This window comes from Linepithema humile, chromosome 5 (genome assembly GCF_040581485.1).
Source record: "Linepithema humile isolate Giens D197 chromosome 5, Lhum_UNIL_v1.0, whole genome shotgun sequence".
Lineage (NCBI taxonomy): Eukaryota > Metazoa > Arthropoda > Insecta > Hymenoptera > Formicidae > Linepithema > Linepithema humile.
In genome coordinates, this window is record NC_090132.1 from 22,583,577 (window position 1) to 22,609,642 (window position 26,066).

The 26,066-nt window shown below is 36.3% G+C and overlaps 3 protein-coding genes and 1 long non-coding RNA gene across 10 annotated transcripts in view; 2 read left to right on the plus strand and 2 right to left on the minus strand.

Moving 5' to 3' along the window:
• On the plus strand, positions 1–8,616 carry LOC105676119 (adenosylhomocysteinase-like 1). 5 transcript variants are annotated; one of them, XM_012373766.2, is made up of 12 exons: positions 1–141; positions 727–939; positions 2,340–2,387; positions 2,857–2,941; positions 3,320–3,513; positions 3,748–4,072; positions 4,245–4,395; positions 4,499–4,651; positions 4,791–4,956; positions 5,063–5,309; positions 5,660–5,780; positions 5,875–8,616. In XM_012373766.2, the coding sequence occupies exons 2-12, from the start codon at positions 838–840 to the stop codon at positions 5,879–5,881; spliced, it is 1,599 nt and encodes a 532-aa protein (XP_012229189.1). In that variant the 5' UTR covers positions 1–141; positions 727–837; the 3' UTR covers positions 5,882–8,616. The 5 variants fall into 5 exon arrangements, with proteins under 5 accessions (XP_012229189.1, XP_067212310.1, XP_067212311.1 ...); XM_067356209.1 differs by having other exon boundaries at positions 5,660–8,616; XM_067356210.1 differs by having other exon boundaries at positions 3,332–3,513; positions 5,660–8,616.
• Positions 7,521–22,049, minus strand: dome (domeless). 2 transcript variants are annotated; one of them, XM_012373757.2, is made up of 13 exons: positions 21,331–22,049; positions 15,182–15,665; positions 14,255–14,551; positions 13,357–13,671; positions 13,064–13,221; positions 12,791–12,959; positions 12,190–12,495; positions 11,956–12,101; positions 10,987–11,881; positions 10,753–10,902; positions 10,183–10,273; positions 9,994–10,063; positions 7,521–9,873 (listed from the first exon to the last, which is right to left on the minus strand). In XM_012373757.2, exons 2-13 carry the CDS (start codon positions 15,648–15,650, stop codon positions 8,908–8,910), a joined length of 4,032 nt encoding a protein of 1,343 aa, XP_012229180.2. In that variant the 5' UTR covers positions 15,651–15,665; positions 21,331–22,049; the 3' UTR covers positions 7,521–8,907. The 2 variants fall into 2 exon arrangements, with proteins under 2 accessions (XP_012229180.2, XP_012229181.2); XM_012373758.2 differs by lacking the exon at positions 21,331–22,049 and adding an exon at positions 15,866–16,058.
• Positions 21,756–23,732, plus strand: LOC105676120 (uncharacterized). The gene is made up of 2 exons (XR_001101355.2): positions 21,756–21,889; positions 21,971–23,732. It is a non-coding gene; the product is annotated as an uncharacterized lncRNA (long non-coding RNA).
• Positions 23,215–26,066, minus strand: part of LOC105676118 (membrane-associated guanylate kinase, WW and PDZ domain-containing protein 1-like) — a 9,716-nt gene continuing 6,864 nt past the window's right edge. For both annotated transcript variants that reach the window (XM_012373764.2, XM_012373760.2), the window contains exon 12: positions 23,215–25,352. In XM_012373764.2, coding sequence (XP_012229187.1) covers positions 25,188–25,352 — 165 coding nt within the window. In that variant the 3' untranslated portion in view covers positions 23,215–25,187. The remainder of the gene's footprint in view (positions 25,353–26,066) is intronic.

A 26,066-nucleotide genomic window follows, 5' to 3' on the forward strand; every position in this document is an offset into this window, starting at 1 on the left:
CGGCGGCGTTGACGTTGCGGCGTGACGTTTACGTTGACGCGACTCGTGACCGTGAAACAACGCTTCCTCTACGCTCGTGCGGCACTGCTACGCATTGACGCGACGGCTGGCACGTCTCCCGAGAGTGGTGCGAGATCCCAGGTGTGTAAATAACTTTACGTCAAACACCGAATGTCGCCCCGTAGAGGAGCCATCTTGCTGGGTGGGCACGCATCGGCGGACACGAATGTTTTCCGTTCGAGTAATAGCCACCAAGGCTCAAGCCCGAATACTCGAGGCGCCGAAATGAGACAAAAATAAATTTCTATATAATGCGTGTGAGAAATAAATGATAAGTTTCTATAATGCCTGGAAAAGTAGTGGTCTAAATTAAAATTTAACATTAAGCTTTTCATTGACACTGTAAAAGTTCTCAAAATGTTTTATTTTATCTCCAGTTTTGAAAATTAAAAATATAAAAAAGATTGGGAATTATTAATTTTATAAAATCATTTTTTATGAGAAATAGAATTTTCCTCTTATAGATTATTTTCTGCAATATATATATATATATACACAATATTTTTATTATGTAAAGGAGCATATTGTCAACGAGGAAAAGTTATCCGACAATAAAATGTGTTTGTTGCGCTTTATATTTTTTTTTCTCCAAGAACATACGTTAATTTTAAATGCAAAAAGTATATAGAAATATAACGCACATGTCTAATATCGATTGCCGTTAAGTGTATCAGAACGAGCTGAGGGACGACGTAAATGCAGGCACGAGCCTGATCCGCGCGCACAGAGTGACGCCTGGCGGCCTATCGACGAGCATCGCAATCGTGCATTCGAAAAATGGCTGACAGCGGGGATGGTGTGAACAACACGTCGTCCGGGAAAGAGACGAGAAATACACTTACCGACGGTCCGGTCACCGATCCAGCGTCTAACACGAAGGTAAATCACGCCAAACTTTAACGTAACGTAAAAAAATCGGGCCGCCTTGCGCAGTAAGAATAACGGTCGCGGTAATCCAACGACTGCATTGCCACGATTATCGTATTTGCCGCCGTTCTTGCGACGGAGTTGACTGATTTACGAGCTGATAATGTGAGGAACGTCGTCGAGGATATTTCTCTTTATATCGAGTGTCGTTCGTCTCGGTGAAATGAGAAATTATGATGTTTGCCTCTTTCTTTCTTCGTCTTATTTACATCAGGTTCCCTTCTGTCTTCGTCTCTCTTTCTCTCTCCCTCCTTTTCCTACCATTGTTTGTCTCTGTCAGTCTCTTTATCAGTTCCTCACCTGTGTTTCTTTTATGCATTACGTCTAGCCCAACCCTTTAAAGTCTTGTGACCACATGTGGTTGTTACGTAATTGGGCACATGGTATTAATTGACATGTTCTTTGATGAATGGGCGTTGGTTAAAAGCTATCTATTTATGTACTTGTTAGCATATTGAGACTTCTGTTTGCAGCCCGTGACGAAGATTAAGAAATTTTTTTTGCTTGTTTTACTTTTTTATTATTTATTAAATGAATCACTGAAGAAGTAATGAAACACAGACATTGTTTACGTTATCAGAGGCAAATAAGTAACATTTGACAAAAATCTATTTAATTTACAAGAAGAACAAGATCAAGATTGTTTAACGTTATATTCACAGTCTCAATGCACAAAATTTGACACTTTATATTCTCTTCTATGCATTTTTAATGGCTATTTTTAAAGCACAAATAACAAGCTGTTATTACATATTCTATTAATTAAAATAACAATAGCAACTTGAAGAAGTAAGTGCATGCAGTTACACATAGTGCCTATGACCTGGCATTTAAGATGCTTATATTATTTTATAGAGCATTATTCACACAGTAGTCCGTAGGTTCGGTACCAATCACTCATGCATCGCTCATAAGCCTAGACATACCATTTAGGCGTGGCACAATTAGCACTATGTGAATTATTTTAAGTGCAAACGATAACTGAGAAGCGATTAAAGGGGATAGCATATACATATATTGAATAAACTAGCATTTGCTTAAATTGACCATTCCAGCTGATGGGATGACAAAATTCCAAAGAAAAGATTTACAAAAGCAAATTACATTGTATTTATCAAGTATTTTGCAATATTATAACGTTAATAAATATTGCTCTGATTGTTATGCTAATCCATGATTCGAAGATAGAAATCATGCGAGATGCAAAACTGAAGAGTAAGAAATTGAGTGCAAATACAAATTCCAAAATATCTTGAGCACAAGTCTCTTTGGGAGCTTAGTACCAAACTACGGACTGTATTGAAGACACTTGATGCATCTGAATCATGAAATGGTGGTTGTTGTGATTTCAGAGCCTAGAGGCATCAAATAATGCCTTTCACGGCGCGAGAACAAAATTAGTAAGTAAGAGCATATGTGTATAAAACACAAAGTAAACTTGTACCCAATGCCATAGAACAATCCTTGCTATTTCCTTAGAGCTGCTTTACTTTCTTGCTATATAAATGTCGTGCGTGCTGGTCAATTTATCATTCTCGCTTATCAATTACACGACACAGACTAATATTGAGACGATTGTATCATTATTAAATTACAATTTGCGATCTTTCCGCGTGTATTCTATTTCTCGTAGATGTCACATTTTGAGTAGTCCGACTTAAAGTATGCTAGTCTTGTCGCGCAATGATGTAAAATTATTTTTATAACAGATATAAATCGTCCATATTGACCTGTGTATTCAGCAAATTAGTTTCATATACGCACTTTCAGTTTATATTATAGTTTGTTTTTTTTAACATACCGCGGCCTTTTAAGTGAGAGAAACGCGTTTCACAACTCTTTGCGTTAACTGTACCCTCTGATTTCTAGGACTCAAAATCCGGAGCGCTGAAAAAGTCCAGCCGTTATCGGAGCCGCTCTTTGTCAGCTAGCAGTACCGATAGTTACAGTTCTGGTACGAATGTATTCATGTAACTCTGTTCTAGATGTAGCAAAATCATGTATCAAATCTTTGTGTGGATTTTGCTTTTTGAAAGAAATTTCTTGTAGCGTGCAATTTAGTTAACATCATACTAATATCTTTTAACACTAGTTTACATTTCTGTTGCATTTGTGAGCATTAACATATACACTTGTTACATTATACTCGATATGTAGTCTTATTGTGTTCTAATAGCTTAGAATTACAAATAATAATGTAATCAACACAACACGCATACAAATAACATAGATTCTCTAGCGATTGCTCTAGCCGCTCCATTAAGATAATATGCACTTGCACCTTGATGTGGTACTAATAATAGATGTTTTTCGGCATTTGGCGCTACCTTAGCCTCTTATACAGGAAGTTCGTCCGACGAGGATGATGTGTCACCGCGCGAGAAGATCCAGAAGGCGGAGAAGGGCTTTACGGATTTCTGCGTGCGCAACATCAATCAGCAGGCTTTTGGTCGCAGAGAGATCGAGATCGCCGAGCAGGAAATGCCGGGGATCATGGCACTGCGAAAACGCGCGGCGGATGACAAGGTGTGACTCACTTCCTTTATGCTGACAGGAGGAATATTGGTTAAAATTAAACATTGACTCGATAGACTAACGAATGTATTTATGTATAAACATCTCTTAAATTCGCAATTCTCCCGGAAATGTTTAAGACTGCGCTGTGAACACTAACATATTAAAATTCATCAGTCTTTTCTCAATGATCCTGTTTCTCGTTCAATGGGCGAGAAAGATTTCACTAACATCTGCATTATATAGCCACTGAAAAACGCCAAAATCGTGGGATGCACTCATATCAACGCGCAGACTGCCGTTCTGATTGAGACACTAGTGGAATTGGGTGCGCAAGTGCGATGGGCGGCATGCAACATTTATTCCACGCAGAACGAAGTGGCCGCGGCATTAGCGTACGCCGGGTATCCGGTGTTTGCGTGGCGCGGCGAAACCGAGGAAGATTTCTGGTGGTGCATTGATAAATGCGTAGCGGCTGAGAATTGGCAGCCTAATATGATATTAGACGACGGTGGTGATGCTACGCACTTAATGCTCAAGAAATACAACGCCATGTTCAAAATGATTCAAGGTTTATCTTCTTTATCTTGTCGTTCTATGCAATATTATATTTTAATTTATCATAGATTTTTCTTCTAATGGAAAAGATTTCCGGTAGTACGAAAGGATCATCATAATTAAAGACTGAAAGTAGGAAATTTTTTTATAAAAACAGATAAAAAAACGATGGAAATGTATTGTAGGAATCGTCGAAGAGAGTGTCACGGGTGTTCACAGACTATATCAATTATCAAAGGCAGGTAAATTGTCAGTCCCCGCGATGAACGTGAACGACAGCGTGACCAAAACAAAATTTGACAATCTTTACAGTTGCCGCGAGAGCATTCTCGACAGGTGAGTTACATTCATTTCAAAGAAAGATCTAAGATATATCTTGTGCTTATTCTGAATGCGACACTTGTTAGTTTTCAGCACTTATCGAATTTATTACTTGTAGTTTGAAAAGATCTACCGACATCATGTTCGGCGGGAAGCAGGTTGTGATATGCGGTTACGGGGAGGTCGGAAAAGGATGTTGCCAAGCTCTCAAGGGCTTGGGTTGCATCGTATATATCACCGAGATCGATCCTATATGCGCTCTGCAGGCTAGGTAAGGCGCGCTTGCACGAGCAATTAATTTCCAGCTAGATAGAAGAACTAGCTAGATAGAAAAACTAGCTAGATAGTTGGCCGCCAAGCGGTAGAAATAATATACGTATATGTTACATATGTGTGTGTGTCGTTTGCAGCATGGACGGCTTCAGAGTGATGAAACTCAATGAAGTGATTCGAAATGTAGACATTGTTATTACAGCGACGGGCAATAAAAACGTAGTTACGCGCGAGCACATGGACAAAATGAAGAACGGATGCATCGTGTGCAACATGGGTCACAGCAACACGGAGATCGACGTCGTATGTTACACTTAATTTTTTTTTTTACTCAGCGTCGTTCCGCGACGGGCAGTTGCAGTCGCTTGATTCTCGAACGGTTGATTCTGATGAAGTGTATTCTCAACAGAACAGTTTACGTACGCCCGATTTGACTTGGGAGAAAGTAAGGTCGCAAGTAGACCATGTTATCTGGCCGGACGGTAAGCGCATCATCCTGTTAGCGGAAGGTCGTTTGGTGAACTTGTCGTGCTCGAGTATTCCATCCTTTGTGGTGTCGATTACTGCCGCTACGCAAGCATTAGCTCTCATTGAACTATTTAACGCGCCACCAGGACGATATAAGAGCGACGTTTATTTGCTGCCAAAGAAAATGGGTACGTACAAACATAGATACTAAAATTAACACTGCCACTTTTCATCGCATTTAGTGAAAAACAAAAATTACACGGTGTTTTGAAGTAATTTTTATTAATTAAAATAATCAGTATTATATATATGAATTTTTTCACGCATACACACACATGATATACTTTTTCTTATTGAGAAAGAAATTGTTCGATTCCCCCTTTTTTTTATTTAGATTCATGTCTTAAGAACTTAACCACAAATTTTTGGCACTATTCTAGTATTTGATTTGCTTTTAGTTTATACTCGCTGTAATTTCACTCGTCATATGTATAGTGTATTAAAATTAGAAAGATTAAGTCATAACGTCGATATGCAGATGAATACGTAGCGTCGCTGCATTTACCCACATTCGACGCGCATCTGACGGAATTGACCGACGAACAAGCCAAGTACATGGGCCTCAACAAAGCCGGTCCGTTCAAGCCTAATTACTATCGGTTAGTATCAAGCTTGAAACTCCGGCACGAGAGCGATTAATTACTCGATGTGTGCGCCTATCTGTGTTATCCACCTACTATCAATCTGTTTCAGCTACTAAAAAACCAATGGACGAGTAAAATGTGGCATTGACTAGCACGTGCGACACTCACTCAACATTACACATCTTCACAAATATTAAAAAAAAAAGTCAACCACCCTTCCTCCTTGACTTTGTACTTGAAGTCAGCTTTCTTTTTATCCCACTGACGTTCTCTCCTCATAAAATCGATAAAAGATTTTATTTATGGTTCAACCTTTTCGTAGAGAGATCCGCGCGACGTGATTCTGTTGTTATCGTGCTAATCATCCGCAAGGAATGCGTTAATAACGTCATAATGAACACACTGATCTAGCAGTCACCCAATAATCGATATTAGAAACCTCCAACAGGGTTGAGCAAAAGTTTTTTCTGTGATATTTAATCAAATATCAAATAGAATACACAATTGTTTCAAACAGCATATCTTATATTTTTCAGTTATATATCAGAAATATTCTGCTCAGCCCTGGAATTGACATAATTGAGTTTATGTATCCGATTAACTGTCGTAATAATAGTTTTCCTTTTCGAGTGCTTGCGCATAGAGCCTACGTGAGATGAATGGCGTTGAGAAAGAGGCACTTTGCCAGATTGTGCACGCCAGCAAAACCATGCACGCAAACCATAAGTTGACCACTATTATAGATACAAATGCTAGTCGTGTGTATAATTTGCAAGCCGGAGTGCTAATTGAAATTGTATCTGTCCACTAAATACTACTTTCAGTAAGTTCTAGCATTATCATTTGTAAGTGATATGAGCGTTTTAATGATATTGAGAAAAAAAAAAATAATATATATGTATGTTGCGTATAACGTAAATTATAAAAAAAAAGGATCGCAAGAATGTTAAAAAAAAAGGAAGATTATGAGAAATTTACGAGGAAATTTGATTTTTCACTTTTGGCGGAAATCGTCTGGCCACACTCAATTTTTGAAAATTTATGCTCTTAAGCTCTTGTTTCATAACACTGCGCATGTTACATATAAATTTTATATACATATATACGTTTGACTATTTACTAGCGCGTACCGTGTAGTGCGTGCGCGTGCTGATGCACGTTAGTCAATGAATTTGTTGTGCCCTTATAGTAGCAAAATTGTATACGCGGTGTGCCCGCCATAAACGATATATCATCCGCAACTATTTATACACCTTTCCCGGAGATGCGGGACTGCCGTAATTTACAGGCGACTAATCCACTGTACATACCTATTTAAGAAGAGAAAAACACTAACACGAAATTAGGCGATAAGTTGTAGATTATAGCCTGTTAATCTCTGGTTATAATTGTTACTCTTGCCTTGCGTGCGACACGAGAAACGATTTGCATACCCCACGTTTAGGAGAAATAAAATGCCTATAATATTTAGAGAAATGGTGATACACAATTGTTCTTCTTTGGATACCACCCGTACCTCTCTCAATAGCGATTGCGAATCAAAATCGCGATCGAACGCGTCGATTCGTGGCTTCGAATTATTGACAATATTAATCGGAAGTATAAAATACATCCAATTTTATATTTTGTCGCAACAATAAGTAGCGGATTACGGACTGATTCATTCCAATTCATCAGACAAAATCCTCGCGAGACGGATTGAAACGAATTAGAATAAATCGGTCGGAAAAGCGATCGGAATAAATTTTACGCAGATTTTCATAAATGGATGTTTAATGTATATGTACAATAACGAAATTATTCGCAAAATCTCTGTAAACGATATAAAACAAATCGAAAAACAGAACGTATATTAGAAGCGAGAATAGGCAAGAACAAGTTTAGGATAGAGAAAATCAATATGGCAATGTTCCTACTACTCGAGGCCAGAGGTCAACTCCGTTATAAATATATGTACTCACACATACGCATACGTACACACATTCACTCGCACTCACACGTATATATACATTGTAAAAATATGTATAAGGCAAATCGTAACGTCGGCTAATCGACGTTTCGCTTCAGACACGACAAAAGCGATACTTGGCAAATATTATTATTCGTTTTCGTTTACTTTCAAGGGATTCGTTACAATAACTTGGAACAAGAACAATCATGTCGTCCTGACAAGGGTATTACTGAAATATGTGCATAGATACATAATGGTGGATCTTAATATTTACATATATCGGTATTTAATAATGAACTTGATTGCGTTTGATGTTGAGTGAATAAAATGTGAATGCAATATTGAAATACTCCTATAATTTAATTCCAAGCTGAAAAGCAGCATTGATCGTTCTAGTTCCAAGAAAATTTACTTGATACATGCACGCTCGATGACAAGTTGATAATTAAAACTAATTAGATAAAGAGATTGATTATACATACTAAGAGAACAATATTCCGTTATTAGATTAATAAGCAAGAGAAATATTTCCAAGTATAATCAGAGATTAAATTAAATATGCAAACAAACATGCTAATTTTATTTGCATATATTTGCGCGATTTATCAAACAGTAAATATAGAATCGATGTGTGTGTTGGGAGGTAATCTGTGTAACTGTGTACACAAAATATATAATATGTAGTATGTTCTGACGTTGTTCTGCATAATTTTGCAAAAGATACGAAATTAATCGAAACTTCATACATTCCGCAAGGAAATAGTGCCAGAAATGACTGCAGCTATATTAAAGTGCCACGTTGAACTTTAATGTCAAAGCAATGGCAGTTTTTGTTCTGTTGAAATTGATATTTTTGTAAACATCTTAAGGCGGAAATAAAAGATGTATCATGTTAACGCATGATTTGTGTATGAAAAATCTTTTACCATTTAGAGATAAGATTATTCTTAACTTACAATCTACACAAATTATCAACAGTATCTTTCTTTAGGAAGATATATAATTTAGGAAGAAATATAGCACATTTTGATATAAAAGTTATATATATTTCAGCTTAATAATTATAAATTAACGATTCTTTTTTCTCCAGCGTGTACCGATAACGTTATTTCGAACTTTTTTTTTCTCATTTTTCAAAACAATATTATCGCGCTGCAGAAAAAAGAATAATTAGTATTTCTCTCTCAGCTCTCATCTGTTGTTTTGCACCGGCTGCTCAGTCGTATTCTGTGCGAACGATTTTTGCAGCACTGTGTCTATTAGGCCTATCTGAACATACGGCTTGGATGTCGTCGTTGTTGTCGCTGTCGTCGTCGCAGTCGTTGTCGTCGTCGTCGTCGCCTTCTCAGGCATACTGATTTGCGACGTCAATTTGTCCAGCTCGAACTTCTTGTTCGACTCGACACACGCGTTCAGCTTGTTCACATCGCAGATGTTGATAGCCATCTTCGGCTTCTCCATCTGTTCCATCGAAGCCAAAGTCACATACATATCACTCGTAGGCTTCGTCTTCGGTTTGATCGGTATTAAGGCGTCGTCGACGGTGCCCGCCATTATGCCGACGTCATCGTCCTTTTCGAAGTTCGTTCCTATGGATTTAGGAACGGTACCAATGGCACTGAAACCGCTGCTGCTGCTGCTACCGCTGCTGCTGCTGTTGCTACTACCGCTGCTGTTGCTGCTGTCGCTTCCAGCGTTAATAGCGTTTTCTCGCAATATGGGGCTCGGATTATTCGATAACTCCTCGGAGGACGGCATGCTGATGTAACCAGCGCTGGACCATGTATGCTGCGAAGTCGTGTAGATTGTGTTGTCCGCCAGATTGGGCGCGGGTCGCACCAGCGACAGAGTTTCGCCATGAACCGGCTCACCCGACTTGGCAACCGTGATGTATGGTTTCCAGGAATCGGCTACAGTGTCCGAAATTAAATCTGGCTCTCGCGTCACGCTTCTCTGCCGCAGACTGGAGTGGATCGGCTCCCAGGTCGTTAGAGTCTCCAGCAGTTTGTCGGGCGACACTGCCATAGAATCCACCTCGGTGCCACTGTCGCTGCCAACGTGAGATTCCGCTGTGAGCGAGGAAGTGACAGATTCTTGAGCACTCGAATCGGCGGATGACTGTCGTATATGTTGCTCGCCGACCTTCTGAAGCAGCTTCTACGCGAACAAGACAGAGCTTGTGTAAGTACATTGTAATTTTCACAGAGTGGAAAAGCGCTCGCGAAATCAAAAAACATTGCAAAGTATAAATAAATTGAAGATAGAGAGGTGTCTCACCATATTTGGAGCGAGTCCAGGCGGAAGTTTTACTTCGACATCTTGCATAGCTCGACACTTCAACCATATTCTGTAAACGCATAAGATATGTTGTGTATATGAAAAGTATGAATATATTAAATGATGTAACTAGAATAATTGTAATTTGTAAAATACAGAAAAGTATGTTACGTAGACAATTTTCTTTACCTTTTAAAAGTATACCAGAGGCACAAGAGAAATGCTATCATGCAAACTCCACCAATGACCCATATAATGACCCATACTCCGAACGATGGTCCTGTTGCGCAAAAAAAAAAAAAAAAACAATGCAAAATATAAAAAGAACGGAATATGTAAGAAAAAGTATGTGTAAACATGTTTGTGATCTATCTTTCTCGTTCGTTATAGTCTTCTCATTTCGAAGACTTCTCGACAGCGTAGCGGCCGGCCGATATTTTTATGTAAAAAATCAACAATTCTTTTTAAATGACACAAAGCGAGCAGAAATATGCACACATATTTATATCTCTGCAGTAAGTATTTGTATTTTTGTCTATTTTGAGAACATTATTTTATTCAAAAACTATGTAACAAACTATTTTTGAAAATACTTTTTAGAATATTTTTCTCAGTAAAGTACGCGCTACAGCATCTCTATCGCAAGATTATTGTATTATATATATCACGTTTTACTAAATAATTGCTACACATAGATAGAAACATAGATAGAATAATAATTCTTTTCGTTTGCTCCGGTACGAAATAAAATATACTCACCATCGCTGATGCAATATCCTTCCCCGAGATCGGACCAGGGTCCCTTCAAATGTGTGTCGTTAGAAGCAGCGTTGACAGCTCTAACTCGAAACTTGTACGCCTGATCTCGGCCGCTGGCTTTACAATCAATGGGAATGGGTAGTTGCATTTCTGAAATACAAACAATAACAGTATTTAACCAGGAATCTCTTTCTCAGTTGAATTTAGCTACATTTTCTTAGCCGCAAATCTCACCTAGTCCGGAAATATTCCGAATTTCATTGCTGTGGGAAATTTCGATTTGATAATACTCCGCTGCCGGGGCAGCGGGATTTTGCGGCGTGTCCCACGTGATAAGTACTTGGCTGGAGTTCATAAAGCGCACCTTGGGCGTGGCAATTTTACCAGGCACACCAATTTCCGTGAGCTTATATATTGTCGGTGACTTCTTACTGCACGCCACTGTGCAAGCGGCGACGCTGACGCTGTAATTCTTATACGCTAAGAGACCCGTCAATTTAACATCATTCTTCTTCTCCTCCACCTTTATCGAGTGCTCGTTGTAGTAGACCTCACAGTACCTAAGCACACCGTTCATCGCTTGTGGCAGCGCCCATGTTATATACATCGTCGTGTTAGTTACTTCGGTGATCGTCACGTTCAACGGCGAGGTGGACGGCGCCGCTTCAAGGGTGGTGTTGTACAGTGCATCGCTTTGCAAACCTTCGCCACCCTTGGTCAGCACCGCGACTGACAGCATGTACGTAGTGTAGGGTATTAGATTGTCGATGACACGCTGCATTTGGTGCGCTTCGGTGGTGACGTTCTGCTTGGGAATTTTGCAGTTGGTGTTGTGCGGCGACTTGATGGGACAATAGTAAATGATGAACCCGTCGACGATTCCGATGCGATCCGAGCAATCGAGTTTCCAGCCGACTTCTATGTAATCCGAGCCAATACGATTGATCCACACAGACTTCATTTTGCTAATCGCCTTGTTGTGAATTACTGTGCACGATGCCCACACCATGCCACTGCTGCCTCTCTTAGTGTTCAGAGCGATCGCGAATTGATACGTCTTCTCTGGATTCAGGCCGGTCATATTGTGGACCGTGCTGTTTCCGGGTATGTGTACCCAGTCCAAATAACCCTGTCAACATATCATTTGGTACTTTAAACTCTCGAAAGAAGATAGTTTGCAAATAGTGGAAAAAAAGAACGTACTTCACATTGAGAAGAATCACGATTATGTTCGCATGAAAAAATCGTATAATTCATAATATCTTCAACTGCAATCGGTGGCCTCCAAGACAATTCATAAGCTCCAGGATTGAAAACGATTTTCGTAAACAGTGTCGGTTCCGGTGGCACTGCAAAAGTAAGTGTTTATTTTTTAATACGTTTAAACGCTACCCTTGCATTTTTTTCTTTATTACTTGCCCCTCTGTATATACTCACTTTCCTCTTTAGTCGGTATAATTATTTTTGTACGTTCTCTACTAGCGCCAACTTCGTTTACCGTAGAGATCGTAAAATGGTATTTATTAGAATTTCCGAGTCCCTTGAATTGATAGTATCCACTGGTTGTATTGGCTTGTTCCAGTACCTTGTGATTATTATCTTCCACATTAATAAGATACATGAAATTATTGCCGTTTTGCTCAGTCTGCGGTATCGTTTGCCAGTATAGAAATACGTCCCTGTTAGCGATATGCTCGATGATGTGAAAACTGCCAACATCAGTTTTTGGTGGACACCCAGGTACTAAAATTAAGTGAAAAATAAACCTTTTAAAAAATCCCTTTGCTTCTTCACTTTTTCTCGCTACATTATACTAATCTTTTCTGTTAAGAAACTTAATTATCTAATTATTAAATGTTTTCTATCAGTACTATTGCACAAGTATTTACATGACTGATTTTAGTGTAATTGGTTCTGCTGTTGTAATAAATATAAAAAGCATGTATTTAAGTATTTGATAGTGAAAGAATCAATTGTGCACAAATGATAAAGTTAACTAAAGTGCTAGATTTTTTTTCTAATTAATAAATTCACTTACATGTTGACAGCGTCCTGAACGTAATAGAAGCAAATTCACCCCAATTAATATCTGATGCCACCGCACTCTTTAGATGAATTCGAATATCATATGCGGTATTAGCGTATTTCAAGTCGGCAAGATGATGTTCACGATGCATTTCGTGCATATCAGTTGTAATATTGATAAGCTGTGGGCAAAGTTTAATCAAAATTATTATTGTAATGGCAAGCTACGCTCTTTATAGTATCAACAAAATGTTTAACTTATAATAAAAAATATTTGCAATCCTACCTTCCATTCATTACTACTCTCCCATTGATTCTGAACCAAAATTTTGTGATGCAAACCAGGTGGAAAACTAGTCATCGGAAAAGGAACATTCCAGACCACATCTGCACTGTCCGTTGTTATATTAACCACCGACACGTTTACAGGACGTGCAGGGATAACTGAAATTATAGCAACATAGTTACTTTCAAACGTAGCATGTAGCACATCCAAAAATTATTGTTACATTTCTTTCTATTGTATAACATTTTTATACAACATAATAGTATAAATAATAATATTTAAGATTTACATACCAGCAGCGTAATGATTAAAATCATAGTTACGGCTAAGATTTCCCAAAACATTTTGTATGGTCATCATTATTGTAAAATGTGGGTACGGTTGTCTGTATATAGGATCAGTGGTCAAATCCCACATGCATTTGTTTTCCATCGAATGCGCATATTTTTCAGGGCAAGGATGTATTGTTCGTGCACCTACTCTCCCCGGCAATTTAAACGCTATCGCATGTTTCGTTTGAACGAAATTGTGCTTTGGAACCCATTTACAGGTCAAGTTTTCCCAATTATTGGATTTACAATCTATCTCAGATGGTGCTTCAGGAGCGGCTATTGCAAAACACAAAAAATAAAACAAAATGAAATCAATTTCATAAGAAAAGAATGTTTTTAAAATTATTTGCATCATATATTTCGCATGTTGCTCTTTTCGACTTGGTAATAAATAGAAATGCCTCACTTTATAGTCCAATAAGATAAGAAGTAATTTTTTATTAACATTTAATATCATATAGTATATTTCTTTTCAAACTTTAGCTTTAACTTTAGCTGTATATCTTTAGTTTTAGCTCTCCTCCTTCCCTTTCTTTATCAGTGATTATCAAGATGACTGTGTACTTCTTTTCTATATCACATATAACATTCAGATTACAAATATTATAATATAATAACAAATAGTGCAACGTATATTTTACCATATAAAACTTTTCAAATTCTATACGAAATATATGATAGAAATAAAATAGAGAATTAATAAATAGAAATATTATTCTATTTAAAATTCTTCTGTTACAACTTTTCTTTATATAATGTATTTTTGCTCGTTCATAAAATACATTGGCACAATTTGATACCATTAAAACTTGAGGTATCATACATAATAGAATATGTAAAACAATATTTTGTTACTTACTTCCAATTGCAACACTATTGAGACAAACTGGTTCGGTTCTGCGAGGACTTTCCTTTATTCGTAATTTGCACACATACATGTCAATAGCAGGCCTTGGTTTTTCGATGTACAACATTGTCGTTGTTTCATTGATTACTTCGATAAAATCTCGGGGCATTTTTTTGTCATTACGATAGAAAGAAAGATTCGAAGCATTTTTATCTGGATATTTTTCATTTACTTTCGTCTGATTTAATATACAAAAAATCTTCAACGGTTTACCATATTCGACCACAATGTCACCTTCTGGCCAGGTCCCTATAAGAAGTCGGGTAAAATTTACAATGTTATAGTATGGGAAATATTTGTACAATATTAAAAGTTATAAAAAAATATTAAGTATTTATTAAGTATTTATATTCTAACTTTTAATTCATAAATTATGTACAATTTTTATATTTGCATGCACATTTAATGTATGTAGATTTACAACAGTCTAAAATGTGTTTTTCACAAAATGGAAATATTTGCACGCACAGTGTACTTGAATAGCGTTCGTAATTTCAACGTAAACTGTACTGCTGCCGCATTAAATATAGATATATGCATTTAGCTCTACACTAGAATTCCAAAAGAAAAGATAAGACATATGTTTTATTTATAAATCTAACGCACCATGTATACGCAAGAGAGAGAGAGAGAGAGAGACAGAGAGAAAGAGAGATAATGCGTATTGACAATAAATTCTATATATCATCTTTGTCTTATAATGTAAATACAGATTTTGAATTTATCAAACTAAAATTATATTATATACAACAAATAATTGTTTCAATTGTTTAGCTTAGTAGCATTGTTTGTGATGATAAATGAGACAAAAGAGAGTTACACTTTTCATTCATCGCGATTTAATTTAACATGCAGAAATAAATTTAAAAAAATACTTACTCCCTAGCATATCCAATCCGTGCGAGCAATCGACATAATCGGATGCACAAAATGTTGCGCATGATAGTAAGCAGATGAAGAAAAGATACATGGTAGTCCAACCATTTCTTCTCCACTGATAATTCGTCCACCATTCACATGTGGCATCATTTTTATCACTCGACGAGTATTTCTTAGTTGAACGGACGCTACGAGAAATGTTCTTTGTCAATCGAGACTCGTTGTCTTTCGATTGCTTTTTTTGCGTTAAAACAGTGTCTTTTTCGGACAGGACGGCACTATCAGTTCTGGACGCACCCCAAATGTTGTATGTTATGAAACTGCCATGGGCAACGCAAGATTCCGACATGGTAGGAACATCCAATGCGTATCGATGTCCAACATGTCTCGACGCAATGCTTCGTCTATGCAACAGACACCGATTTGCTTCTTCATGCATTCTTCTCGAATCTATGTCGGTTGAAGACATTTCACATTCTCATCACTGAAAAATAAATAAATTCGATTTTTAGAGCGGATTTTAAAGAGTGGATTTTAAAATTAAAACATAGCGATATAACACCATTTTTAATAAATTAATTATAAAACTATCTCTTTAAACTTTTCAGCACATTTGATGTTAATTTTACAGCGACATATTAATAATATATATGAAAAGATTAATTATTTCACAATGAATCTTACATCTCAATAAAATCTTCGCCAAAAGATAATAAACATTTATAAATTAAAATCAATTTAAGTCGGATTAAAATTTTCAGTAAGCTATATAGCAATTGCTTTATAGCTATAGCAATACTACGTCAAGTTCGTTACACAAAGAGAAATTAGTGAAACAGTAAAATTATAGATGTGAACTGCGTTCAAGCTACAACACGACTAAGCTAGGGCAGTACTTGCCAGTGATCTAATATAGGAAACATGAGAAATGTGGGAGATAAGCAAAGGGAAGGAATGGTTTTTACGAATTTGAGGTCGCGACACATAGAAGAGTGGTTGCTTTTTGCGTATAGCCGTTTCCAAGCTAAAGCAAGAGTTTCCGATAATTCGTTATTATATTTCGTCGAGACAAAATTACAAATACAGCTTCGCGATGATTGACACTTCCATGAGAGAAACCTACAAATGTAAATATTCGATATGCAGGACACGTGTGTTTTATATCACCGTATGAGATATACAAGTAAGATTCGTGCTTGATACAATGACAACATAGAAAACAGTTGGATTTTGTTCAAATCAATCAACGAGTTTAATTAAAATCGATCGATCGACAGATTTTCTATATACCTAATGTATTAGAGTATAAAATAATGAAGAAAACTTGATAAATTTTTGTGAATTTTATATTTTTTATAAGTTTACAAATCTCTCTGATAACCCAAGAGCAAATGTAATTTTAATTTTTAAATCATTAAAAAATAATTTATTCATATTGCGAGTTACATAATGCACCGTGATAAGAAGCAAGATTTTGCTTAGATATGCAAATAGCTCTTTACAGACACGTGTTATTACTTACTGGTGAGAACATAGCAGGAAAATCGTTTTTTTCGAATTCCAAATCTTTTCCTTTCACATTAAAGTAATAAGTTTATGAAATAGCCGCTGCAGTACAATAAAATACAATTTTTTTACGCCCTATTACACGAGAAATGTCGCAATGTCATTAATAATTGATCGATTTTTACAAAGTATTGCATAATCAAATGATTTATTCTAACGGAATAATTTTAGCTCCAATTTTAATATCTAAATCTGAATACTTGGCTATGAGAACGATTCTGCGGAAATTAATTGTTTAATTATACATGTGCGGAAGTTACTGCGGAAATAATCGCTTCAAATAATTAATTGCGCTTGCAACTTTACAATTTATGTTAACTTTTTAATAGGAAATTTTAGTCCAGGAAAAACGAATATGAAACATAAAGATGTGACGCTTCTTCTCCATAAAACAATGATTCTAATTTTACCGTGTTATGAGATATCGTACGTATCGACAGTACGCTAGAAATTGTAATCAAACCAATTATTATAAAATTATTCTAGTCTGCTACATTATGCGCATTATTTCACAGTTTCGCTCTTGCGAGATAAATTTTGCGCGATAATTTTTTCTTCTCGAGGAAACTGCATAGCGTGAGTAGAAAAAAGAAGGGACGATCGATACCCCATCGTCGTGAAAAACAACAATCGGGTCTTATTTGTGGAGTTCAGAGCTCAGTGAAATCAGAGAACGATATCAAGCGCGCTTGTCGTGCGGCAAGTTTTATCTTGCCGATAAATCGATCGCTGCTTATCTCACGACGTTTTCTCCTGACCAATTTATCCGTTTTTCGCTGTTGTTGAGCTGCAACAGCAATGACGTTAGCAAATCACGGAATAATAGAGAAACTGATAAGAAGGCTTTTTTTCAACAGCCCCGTGCATTTAATTGCGATTGATTCTCGACTCATTGCATTATCGTTCGTTTTATACTCCGATCGATCATACTGCACGAGCGAAAACGCCGCGAGAATTTTCTATCATTTTTTTTTATTATTTAAACACGTGGAAACTGTGATGTCAAAGACTATTAATCCAATTATAATTGGAAGATTATTAATGCTTCAACATTTTAAGACAAATTTTTCAACGAATTAATTACTACTCGAGAAAAAAAGTGTTATTTAATATTTAAGATAAGAACAAAAATATAAAGATTAGATAAGAAATTGAATAACTTTGTATACAATTTAAAACATTTACCACCATCGTACATTTTGTAAAAAAAAAATAATTACACAAAAGTCTCGTTTATATTTGATCAAAAAAGATTAAAAGATCATAATATAATATAGAATATTATATATATATATAAAACATAATATATAATATTAATACATATATCGCAAACTTGCTTGTCCCTGATTTGCTTGAAGCCGATAAAAAAATAAATTATTTTCTAACCATATGCTGTTTAATGTCTCAAATTGCGTGCTGCAAACTTCGAATTTTTGACATTTAATTTATATAATATTCTGTAATAAACAATCTTTTTGATACAGGTAACGATAGGAAAGCATTGATAAGAAAATGACAAGAAAGATTGTGTATGCTCTTATAATGAAATTTTGTTATCATCAAACTTATTGACACTTTAATGACTGATTATGTTGTACTACGTTTCTGTTTTCAAAGCTGAAAGGGAGGCGTTGACGTAACATTACATCTTTTACAAACTTAAGCTGATAAGCGGTCATGCTACGTGCTACGTGCGCTAAGAAATACATATTTTTCACGCACAAATTCGGTTTGCTCGCAGGCGGATATATCGTGGCGTAATATCGACGAGAAAACAAAATTACGAAACAAAATACGTATTCCCCGAAAATTGTAATTCGCGGAAAAAGGTGAGAGTCACTCATACATAATTTCGTGCATCGCGCAGATCGAATCAGAAAAGCGTGGAGTCGTTGGGAGCCGTCGTCGCCGCACGCCGTGCTGGCACGGCGGATTCGCGCCTCCCTTTCCGAAGAACATGCAGCCGTGTATTTATATCTTCGCGCACGCGGAATGACAGATTTCTGTAAAAAACGTCTGAGACGAGGGCTTCGCGGGAATCCACTCTTCCGCGACTTGAACCGAGCGCGCTGACAATATCGTATCGACGCATCGCGCGAGATATCAATGGAAATCTTGGACTGGATTACATTGTAATTAATACTGTTTGTCCGCGAACGTTTTCTAATTATAAAAATTGCACAGCGATTATCTGCTTATTTATCGATCTTTCGTATTTGCGTAGTGAACGCAACTATTCTTCGCACTATTGGAATTATTCAACAGATGTTTTGAACATTCAGTAATTTACGTAATGTTTACATCGTGTGAGAATTTTATTTTTTTTTATTTCATATCCTTCGATATTTCAATGCCTCTCTTAAAGCTTTACGAGCATCGGCAATTTCATACGATATCGATTACTGGCATGTGCGGAGCTATATTGCCCGAATAAGACTCTACACTTTTCTTGAAACAAGGTATTAATTATAGATGCCAGCAATTGCTGAAAACAACGATCATTTAATGGTACATCCGCTTCTCTGAATACTATGTGACGATTCGTTAGAAATCATTAACGTTTCGTTCAATGCGTCAGTTGTTCTCAAATGATTTCAAGATCCTAAGAATTGCTATTATAAATTAACGGGACTTAATTACATTCTTATCGATATCGATATTGATACCAAGTAATGATGCTTATATTACTATAGTTCAAATGAATACGGCAAAGCACAGAATCCAAGAAGGCGGGTCGCACGATTTTTTCATAACTAGAAAATTCGACTGCGAATCTCATTACGATATCGCGTAGCGTATTGGATGACATGAGAATATGCCGTGGTACAATTACATCCATGGAAAATGAACATTGTTATCACGTCAACGGTTCAAAACGAGCAATACGCATCACAAACATGATCCACATTCCCGCCGGTCATATTTAACGCTAAATGAGACCTGCTATCCAATTGTCAACCCGTTTACAATTTGCAAACAAACAGACGAAACTGAGAAATGTATTCAAGCCTATCTTGCACAACCGGATGTAATTTTAAATAAAGCTTTTATGCAAGATTAGCATCTTGCTTCTTGTACATTTCACAGTTACGTTTAACAACATTCTGTGTTTAAAACTCGTTGCCGTGTAAAGTTTCAAAAACATTCTTTGATTTGTATGCTGAGGAAAGCGATAGGCACATCCGTGGTTCCTTCGACGTTCAAAACACAGCTCGGCATTTTACGAGTCGGCCATCACATCTTGTTTCCTGACGAAGGTTGCGACCCAAGATGCTACACGCTAATCGCGTCGTGCATCTTGTTTCCCTAAAGATTTAAGACGCGTCGTCTCTCCCACTTTCTCTCGTATTTTACGTGCATCGAGATGCAACACACATAGTTCGAGAAGCATGAGTAATGTTTAGATCCTACGAATAATTCCGTCCGTCGTCAAAACACATTTAAGTTACATTTAGATAAGGCATTGTTTGCACGATTTTTAATTACAGCTATTTCATTTAAATATTTAATATTTAAATGTCCGGTGGAATTTCATGTTTTTAAATTATAAAACACAATACACAAATAACCAAAAAACAAAAAGAATATTAAATGCTTTTCTCTTTTGAAAATTTCTATGATTTTACGAGCATAGAGTTGTAATAATTAAGAAATTAATGCTCGATGTAGCTGATTTATATTCTACGATCTCGATGCGCGTAAAACTGAGAGACGACGCGCCTTAAATCTTTACAAAAACAAAATACACGACGCGGTTCGTGTAGCATCACGGATCGCACAGCAACCTTCGCCGTGAACAAAATGTGATAATCGGCTCGTAAAATCCCGAGTTGTGTTTTGAACGTCGAAGGAACCACAGAAAGTTTCTTTCGTGCTCGTTGGTATGTGAAGTGAAATATGTACGAAGTATCCATAACAGCGACGTGTTTTATACGTGGAATGTTGTTCCAAAGAAAACTGTGAGACGCATAAGAAGATGTAAGATACTATCGTGCGTAAAAAGACAGATTTTAAAATTCCGTCGCGAATTCTGTGTAAAATATGCTGAAATACGTTTTCCGAATCTCGTCTCGTTTTGTTCGCGGATTGTAAAAAAAAGAATTGTAATCGAACATCATGCGCGAAATATGTTTTTGCTTTATTATTCCCTTATTTTTTGCTCTCCGTACACAAACAGCAAGTCTCATGTTCACTCGCGCGCTCGCGAGCACACAACGCACATGTACACGGCGCGTCGGAGCGAAACAATGCGTACGCACTGACGAGAGTCAATGGGCAGGCAAAGAGGGTGTGTATACACGCACGTACTCCTAATGATGAGAAAAGAAACCAAGATTATGTGCGTTTAATCGCTCCGCGTGAATCGAACCTCAACAGTGCTGCGAGGGCGGGGACAAGCCAAGAAGGAGTAACAGAACGAAGGTTGTTCATTAAGCTTTGCTTGTCTTACATAGTTTCCGCGGCAGAAACTGATACTTTTGTTTCAAACGTGGAAACTGAAGTAAGAGACAAGTAAGAGACCAAGTGCAGGTAGAATGGAGCAAGTATCGCACGACTGCATATATAATATGTTTATCACTTACCGTCGATGCAATTCCATCGACGAATTTCCCCTCACCAAGATCCCTCATCGCGGCGTAACTACACTCGCCGTAGGTAACCGTTTTCGTAGGCGGTTCGCGCACGCGAACCTGTCTCGACTATCGGAAATATCCTAGGCGACCACGATGATGGCAGAAAGAGGAGGGAGAACGAAGGAGAGAAAGAAAAGCTGTGCAAGTGCACGCAACGGGTCGAGCCTGGAGCGGCGGTCGACGACGATCGGTGCCGTTCCTCTTCCGCGCACACACACGCTCAGTGACGATCCGGATCCAGAGCACGCATATGAGAGGATTCACTAGGTTTATTTCACAAGTACACACGCATGTTGCAGCGCCGATTCGGTCTACGTCACTTCATATCCGCGAGAGAATTCTGTTTACATTCGACGGCGAAACCTACGGCTCTACGCGATACGCGCATTCTGAGTAAAGTATGCGCGATCAATCACCAGTGCTCTCAACCTAGCGGCCACTGCACAATACAAAGATGGCGCAAAGATGCAAGGCAGGAATCGCTAGTGCATAGACCGATATCAATCGCGTCGGTTTTCACGTTAAATCATTCGACTCCATTGCACGCGTGCTTCTCCTCGCGTATTATATTCGCTCGCTTCATTTGCAGGTTTCGGACAACTATCGGATGCACACCCGCTGTAAATCTACGAACTGAACTCCGAACAGTTATAAGCAGTTACAAGTTACAAGCGCGTCTGACGACTGACGTCACATCGATATGTCAACCAGTGCATTCTTGGAAATAGAGCCGTGAAGTTGACGACTTGCCGCGAGATGCCGTTGCGGCGCCATTTTCAAAAGCGTCATTAGTTCTTATTTTATACATTTCGTAAATTTATCTCTATTTCTTGTCGGTATTTACATTATCAAAGTTATTTTTCTAATAAATAAAAGTTAAAATATTTAGTGTACTTTTGGTACGACGTGAATTAAATGCTATAATTGTTGTTGTTTAAAATTTCCTGTAATTTAATAAGTACATTTTTTATCGCATCTACTTGCAATGTGTTTTCTATTAAAATTCTATATCTGTATCTTTGCTGTATATTACACTTTTCAAAAGATTTCATATTTTTGTGATTGATATGAGACGTCATAACTCGTCTCAGTAATTGTTTGACACGCGAAGATTGCTTAATTAATATCAGTCCCTGTAAAAAATATTTGCTAGAAAAATCGCTTTATTAAGGAATTGACAATGATCGATGACGAAGACGTACATTTCGAGAAAACTGAGTGTCACTAATTGATAGTATTGCTAACGTTGCAGTGCCGTAATTGGTCTCGAGTGCGATTGTGATTAATAGGAAAAACCGAACATGTAAACTTGAAAAAATTACTGATTCTGAACGAATATGTTGACAAGAATCGATAACCTTATTTATCATTACATTTACAGAAAATACGTCACTTTGAAATGCGGAAACGTTTGACGTCATAAGCTAACTAGATTGCCTGACATATCGTAATGAGAAGTCAGTTCTGAAAAGTTCTTGAAAATGGAAAAACCGATTAATTTATCGCTTCCCGTTAACGCCATACATATTAAAGAGATTACAAGTATTATATATTTTTACATAAAAGATTTCCTCAAAGAGAGAAAAGAACATTAACTTTGAAATTGTTTCATTGAACTTACAGTGTAAGAATTTTGATGAATACATTACAATACAAAATAGTCTTGATGGAAGAATGAACATTTAAAAATAAATTATAAAATACTTAATTCCTATCTTGAAATTTGTTAATTAATTAATGTATATAATTATTTATTACATGATAGCTAAGTATAATTTCTATTATCATTAAAAAGTTAGTTAAAACATTGTGTAAACTACGTAAACAATGTAGTTGTAATTAAATCTATCATTTATTATCGCAATATGTTTCAACAACAATATATATTGGTGGTATATTATATCATTATTTCGGATTACTCAACAATTACTCAAGATATAACAGACATATACAAAGTTGGGTTTATATCTGAATTACAATAAATATATGAAGCTCGTACAAGTAACTGTTCAATTCAGTCAAATTAATGTATATTTGAACAATATATATATAAACTACTTTCCATATGTGCAGCTGAAGTTTAATGATTGGTACTGTCTTTACTACTCGAAACGCGATAAACAATGTTCATGTAAACACACAAATTTGTTCATTTAATTATTCGCCATCAATGTTTCAAGAAATGGACTAACTCGTAACAAAGAAGTGTACAATGTAACCGGAGTTTTGGCAAGAAAGAAGGCAAGACGAGTAGTAAAGAAGACTTGGATTTCTCGATAAACAAAGTTCGAGTCGACAGAATCGTCATTCGCGTGTTATTGCTTCTTACAAATTATCAACATTATTCTTTATTCTTGGAAAAACAAGTATATACAGTTATACGAAACTTACGATATCCTACATAATATACAAATTCTTTATATATATATAATTATAAAAAATAAACGCCACGATTATAAAATGGGTACTGTGTGTTCCGATTAAATGCGTTTGCTGCTGCTTATCACTTGTGTGAATTGTCCGTTTAAATATATTCTTTGAACAAATTCTCGCCTATGCATATACATACTTATAAACATATATATACGTATACGTATGCATATGTATACGAATAGGCGGCCAAACGAACAATTATATACATATATATATATACATATATATATATGTGTATATATGTCGCTTTCCTCAATTCTGAGATCTAAAAATACAATCTAACAATTGCCTTTTCTTGTTTGTCTCGTTAATACATTCGCCGAACATCTGCTATCTCTCTATCTTACAAGTAAAAAAATATATGCGTTATTCTTCTAAACATGTAACTTCCATATATATTGAAAAAAAGATGGAACGATTAAATAAGAAAAGTTTCTGTCAAATTCGTCCTCCGTTATAATTTTGCCATAGAAATATTGTGTTTATTGTGGACAAGAGAATTGCCCGAAAAGAAATAAGTAATCATTAGAATAATAAATTCTTTTCAATTATCTTCCACTACTGTACCTCAAAACAAATTGGCTGACAAGTGCATTTGCTTCTTTGGTTGCATGAGTCCTTAATTTTACTGACATACATATACATTTCTTATAAATGGTAATAAATACTTAAAAAAAGGGGAAGTGAAACAAGATATCGACAGAATCTTTAAATTTTGATAACAAGCCAGAACAGGTTAGTCATAAGAATTAAACAATTACTAATTTTCTTACGACATCCCTTATATCGTATCAAAAAGCGTAAGATTTTATCGTTAAGGCCACAATCATGTCATGATCTAAAAAAAAAGTTCATGAAGTGGTTATTTATAATAAAAGCCTAAAATTGTAAAAGTCTACATTTAGAGATATTATTGAGAAGAGCAGACGAATAATAAATTCATGTATAATTGCCAGTCTATATCACCACACAGCGTATGGATATACAGCTGCATGTGTCGTCCCTACGTAATACAGCATTTTAAAATTCTGAGATTCTTTACATGTATCAATGCTATTTACGCTAGCAAAGATAGATAGTACTTATAACTTAAACTTTACACTATTGACACTTTATACTTAGCGTCCCTTTCAATATATCTCTATATGCTAGTATAATTCACTTATGCTTTACAGTATTCGCATTTGTATAAGTTAAAGATTTGTTTTCCTTTCAAAACCTACAGCAGTCTACGCTTAAACGCGTCCTAGATTATAAATGCATTGAACATTGCTCTCTCCATAAAATAAATTTCAATTTCAACGATGAAACATCAAACTTATCGCGTACATCATTTCGTGTAGTGTCAAAACGCATCTCGCTAAAAATTCTTACTACAAGTATCTGTTTTTGGATGAGCAGCAATTCAATGAAATGGAAAATCGAACTTTCTGACGTTTTTTGGGGGGCACACCCCTCTCGGGTAATTTCGATAAATGTCTGCGTGGGGTGCCCTCATCGTTCGGTCGAATACTTATTTGGTCGATTGTGAGATTACTCTATAATGAATTTCAATGAAGATATACAATCACTTTTGAAGGCTGCGATATTTATTTAATAATATCGTTAAATATGGAACACGCGCAACAAGGCACAATACTTTCACAAGCTATCACACGTGTTAGAATGAATCATGTTTACTTTGCAATTAGATCAATAAAAAAAAAAAAAAAACTGGGTTAGCACCAGCCTAATTTTGTTAAGATGAGCAAGTATGATTGTCTTTATATTAAAACTTTCACAAGCTGCGTAATGATAGCTGCAAGAAAAAAAGTTATCTATGTACGTCCTGTCGAACTTTTATTCTCCATGTCAGAGAATGTTTCGATCACATATCTTTATATAGCGATCTGTGGATGAGCATTATATATATATATTATTATTATATAATTAAGAAACTTCTTATCACCATTGTGCATATCGATCTTTGCAAGAATCATATTTGGTGTTATTAAATTTAGCTTAGTACTATTTTGAAGGCGAGTATAAACATTTTGATAATTATAAATTTCTAATGCATATCATTTAAACCGTTCATAATTGTAAACATCATCAAAAACAAGAAAATGCAGCTTATATATATAAATATATATATTAGTTGCAAAAATGAGTTATATGTGTAGAATTTTCACAAATGTGTATTTTAGTTCTCCCTAAAACTAAAATCGCATAAGATTTTGTAATATATTATTTTTGTCATTAATACATCTTTA

Bases quoted from the DNA above. Each gene is read 5' to 3' on its own strand.
- LOC105676119 (XM_067356209.1), top strand. From the start codon at position 838: ATGGCTGACAGCGGGGATGGTGTGAACAACACGTCGTCCGGGAAAGAG. The intron at 2,942-3,319 runs GTACGAATGTAT...GCGCTACCTTAG, and splicing joins TACCGATAGTTACAGTTCTG to CCTCTTATACAGGAAGTTCG. The intron at 4,073-4,244 runs GTTTATCTTCTT...AATGTATTGTAG, and splicing joins CATGTTCAAAATGATTCAAG to GAATCGTCGAAGAGAGTGTC.
- dome (XM_012373757.2), bottom strand. From the start codon at position 15,650: ATGTCTTCAACCGACATAGATTCGAGAAGAATGCATGAAGAAGCAAAT. The intron at 13,222-13,356 runs GTATGTAAATCT...CTATAATTTCAG, and splicing joins TTTTAATCATTACGCTGCTG to TTATCCCTGCACGTCCTGTA. The intron at 12,960-13,063 runs GTAGGATTGCAA...CTTTGCCCACAG, and splicing joins AGAGTAGTAATGAATGGAAG to CTTATCAATATTACAACTGA.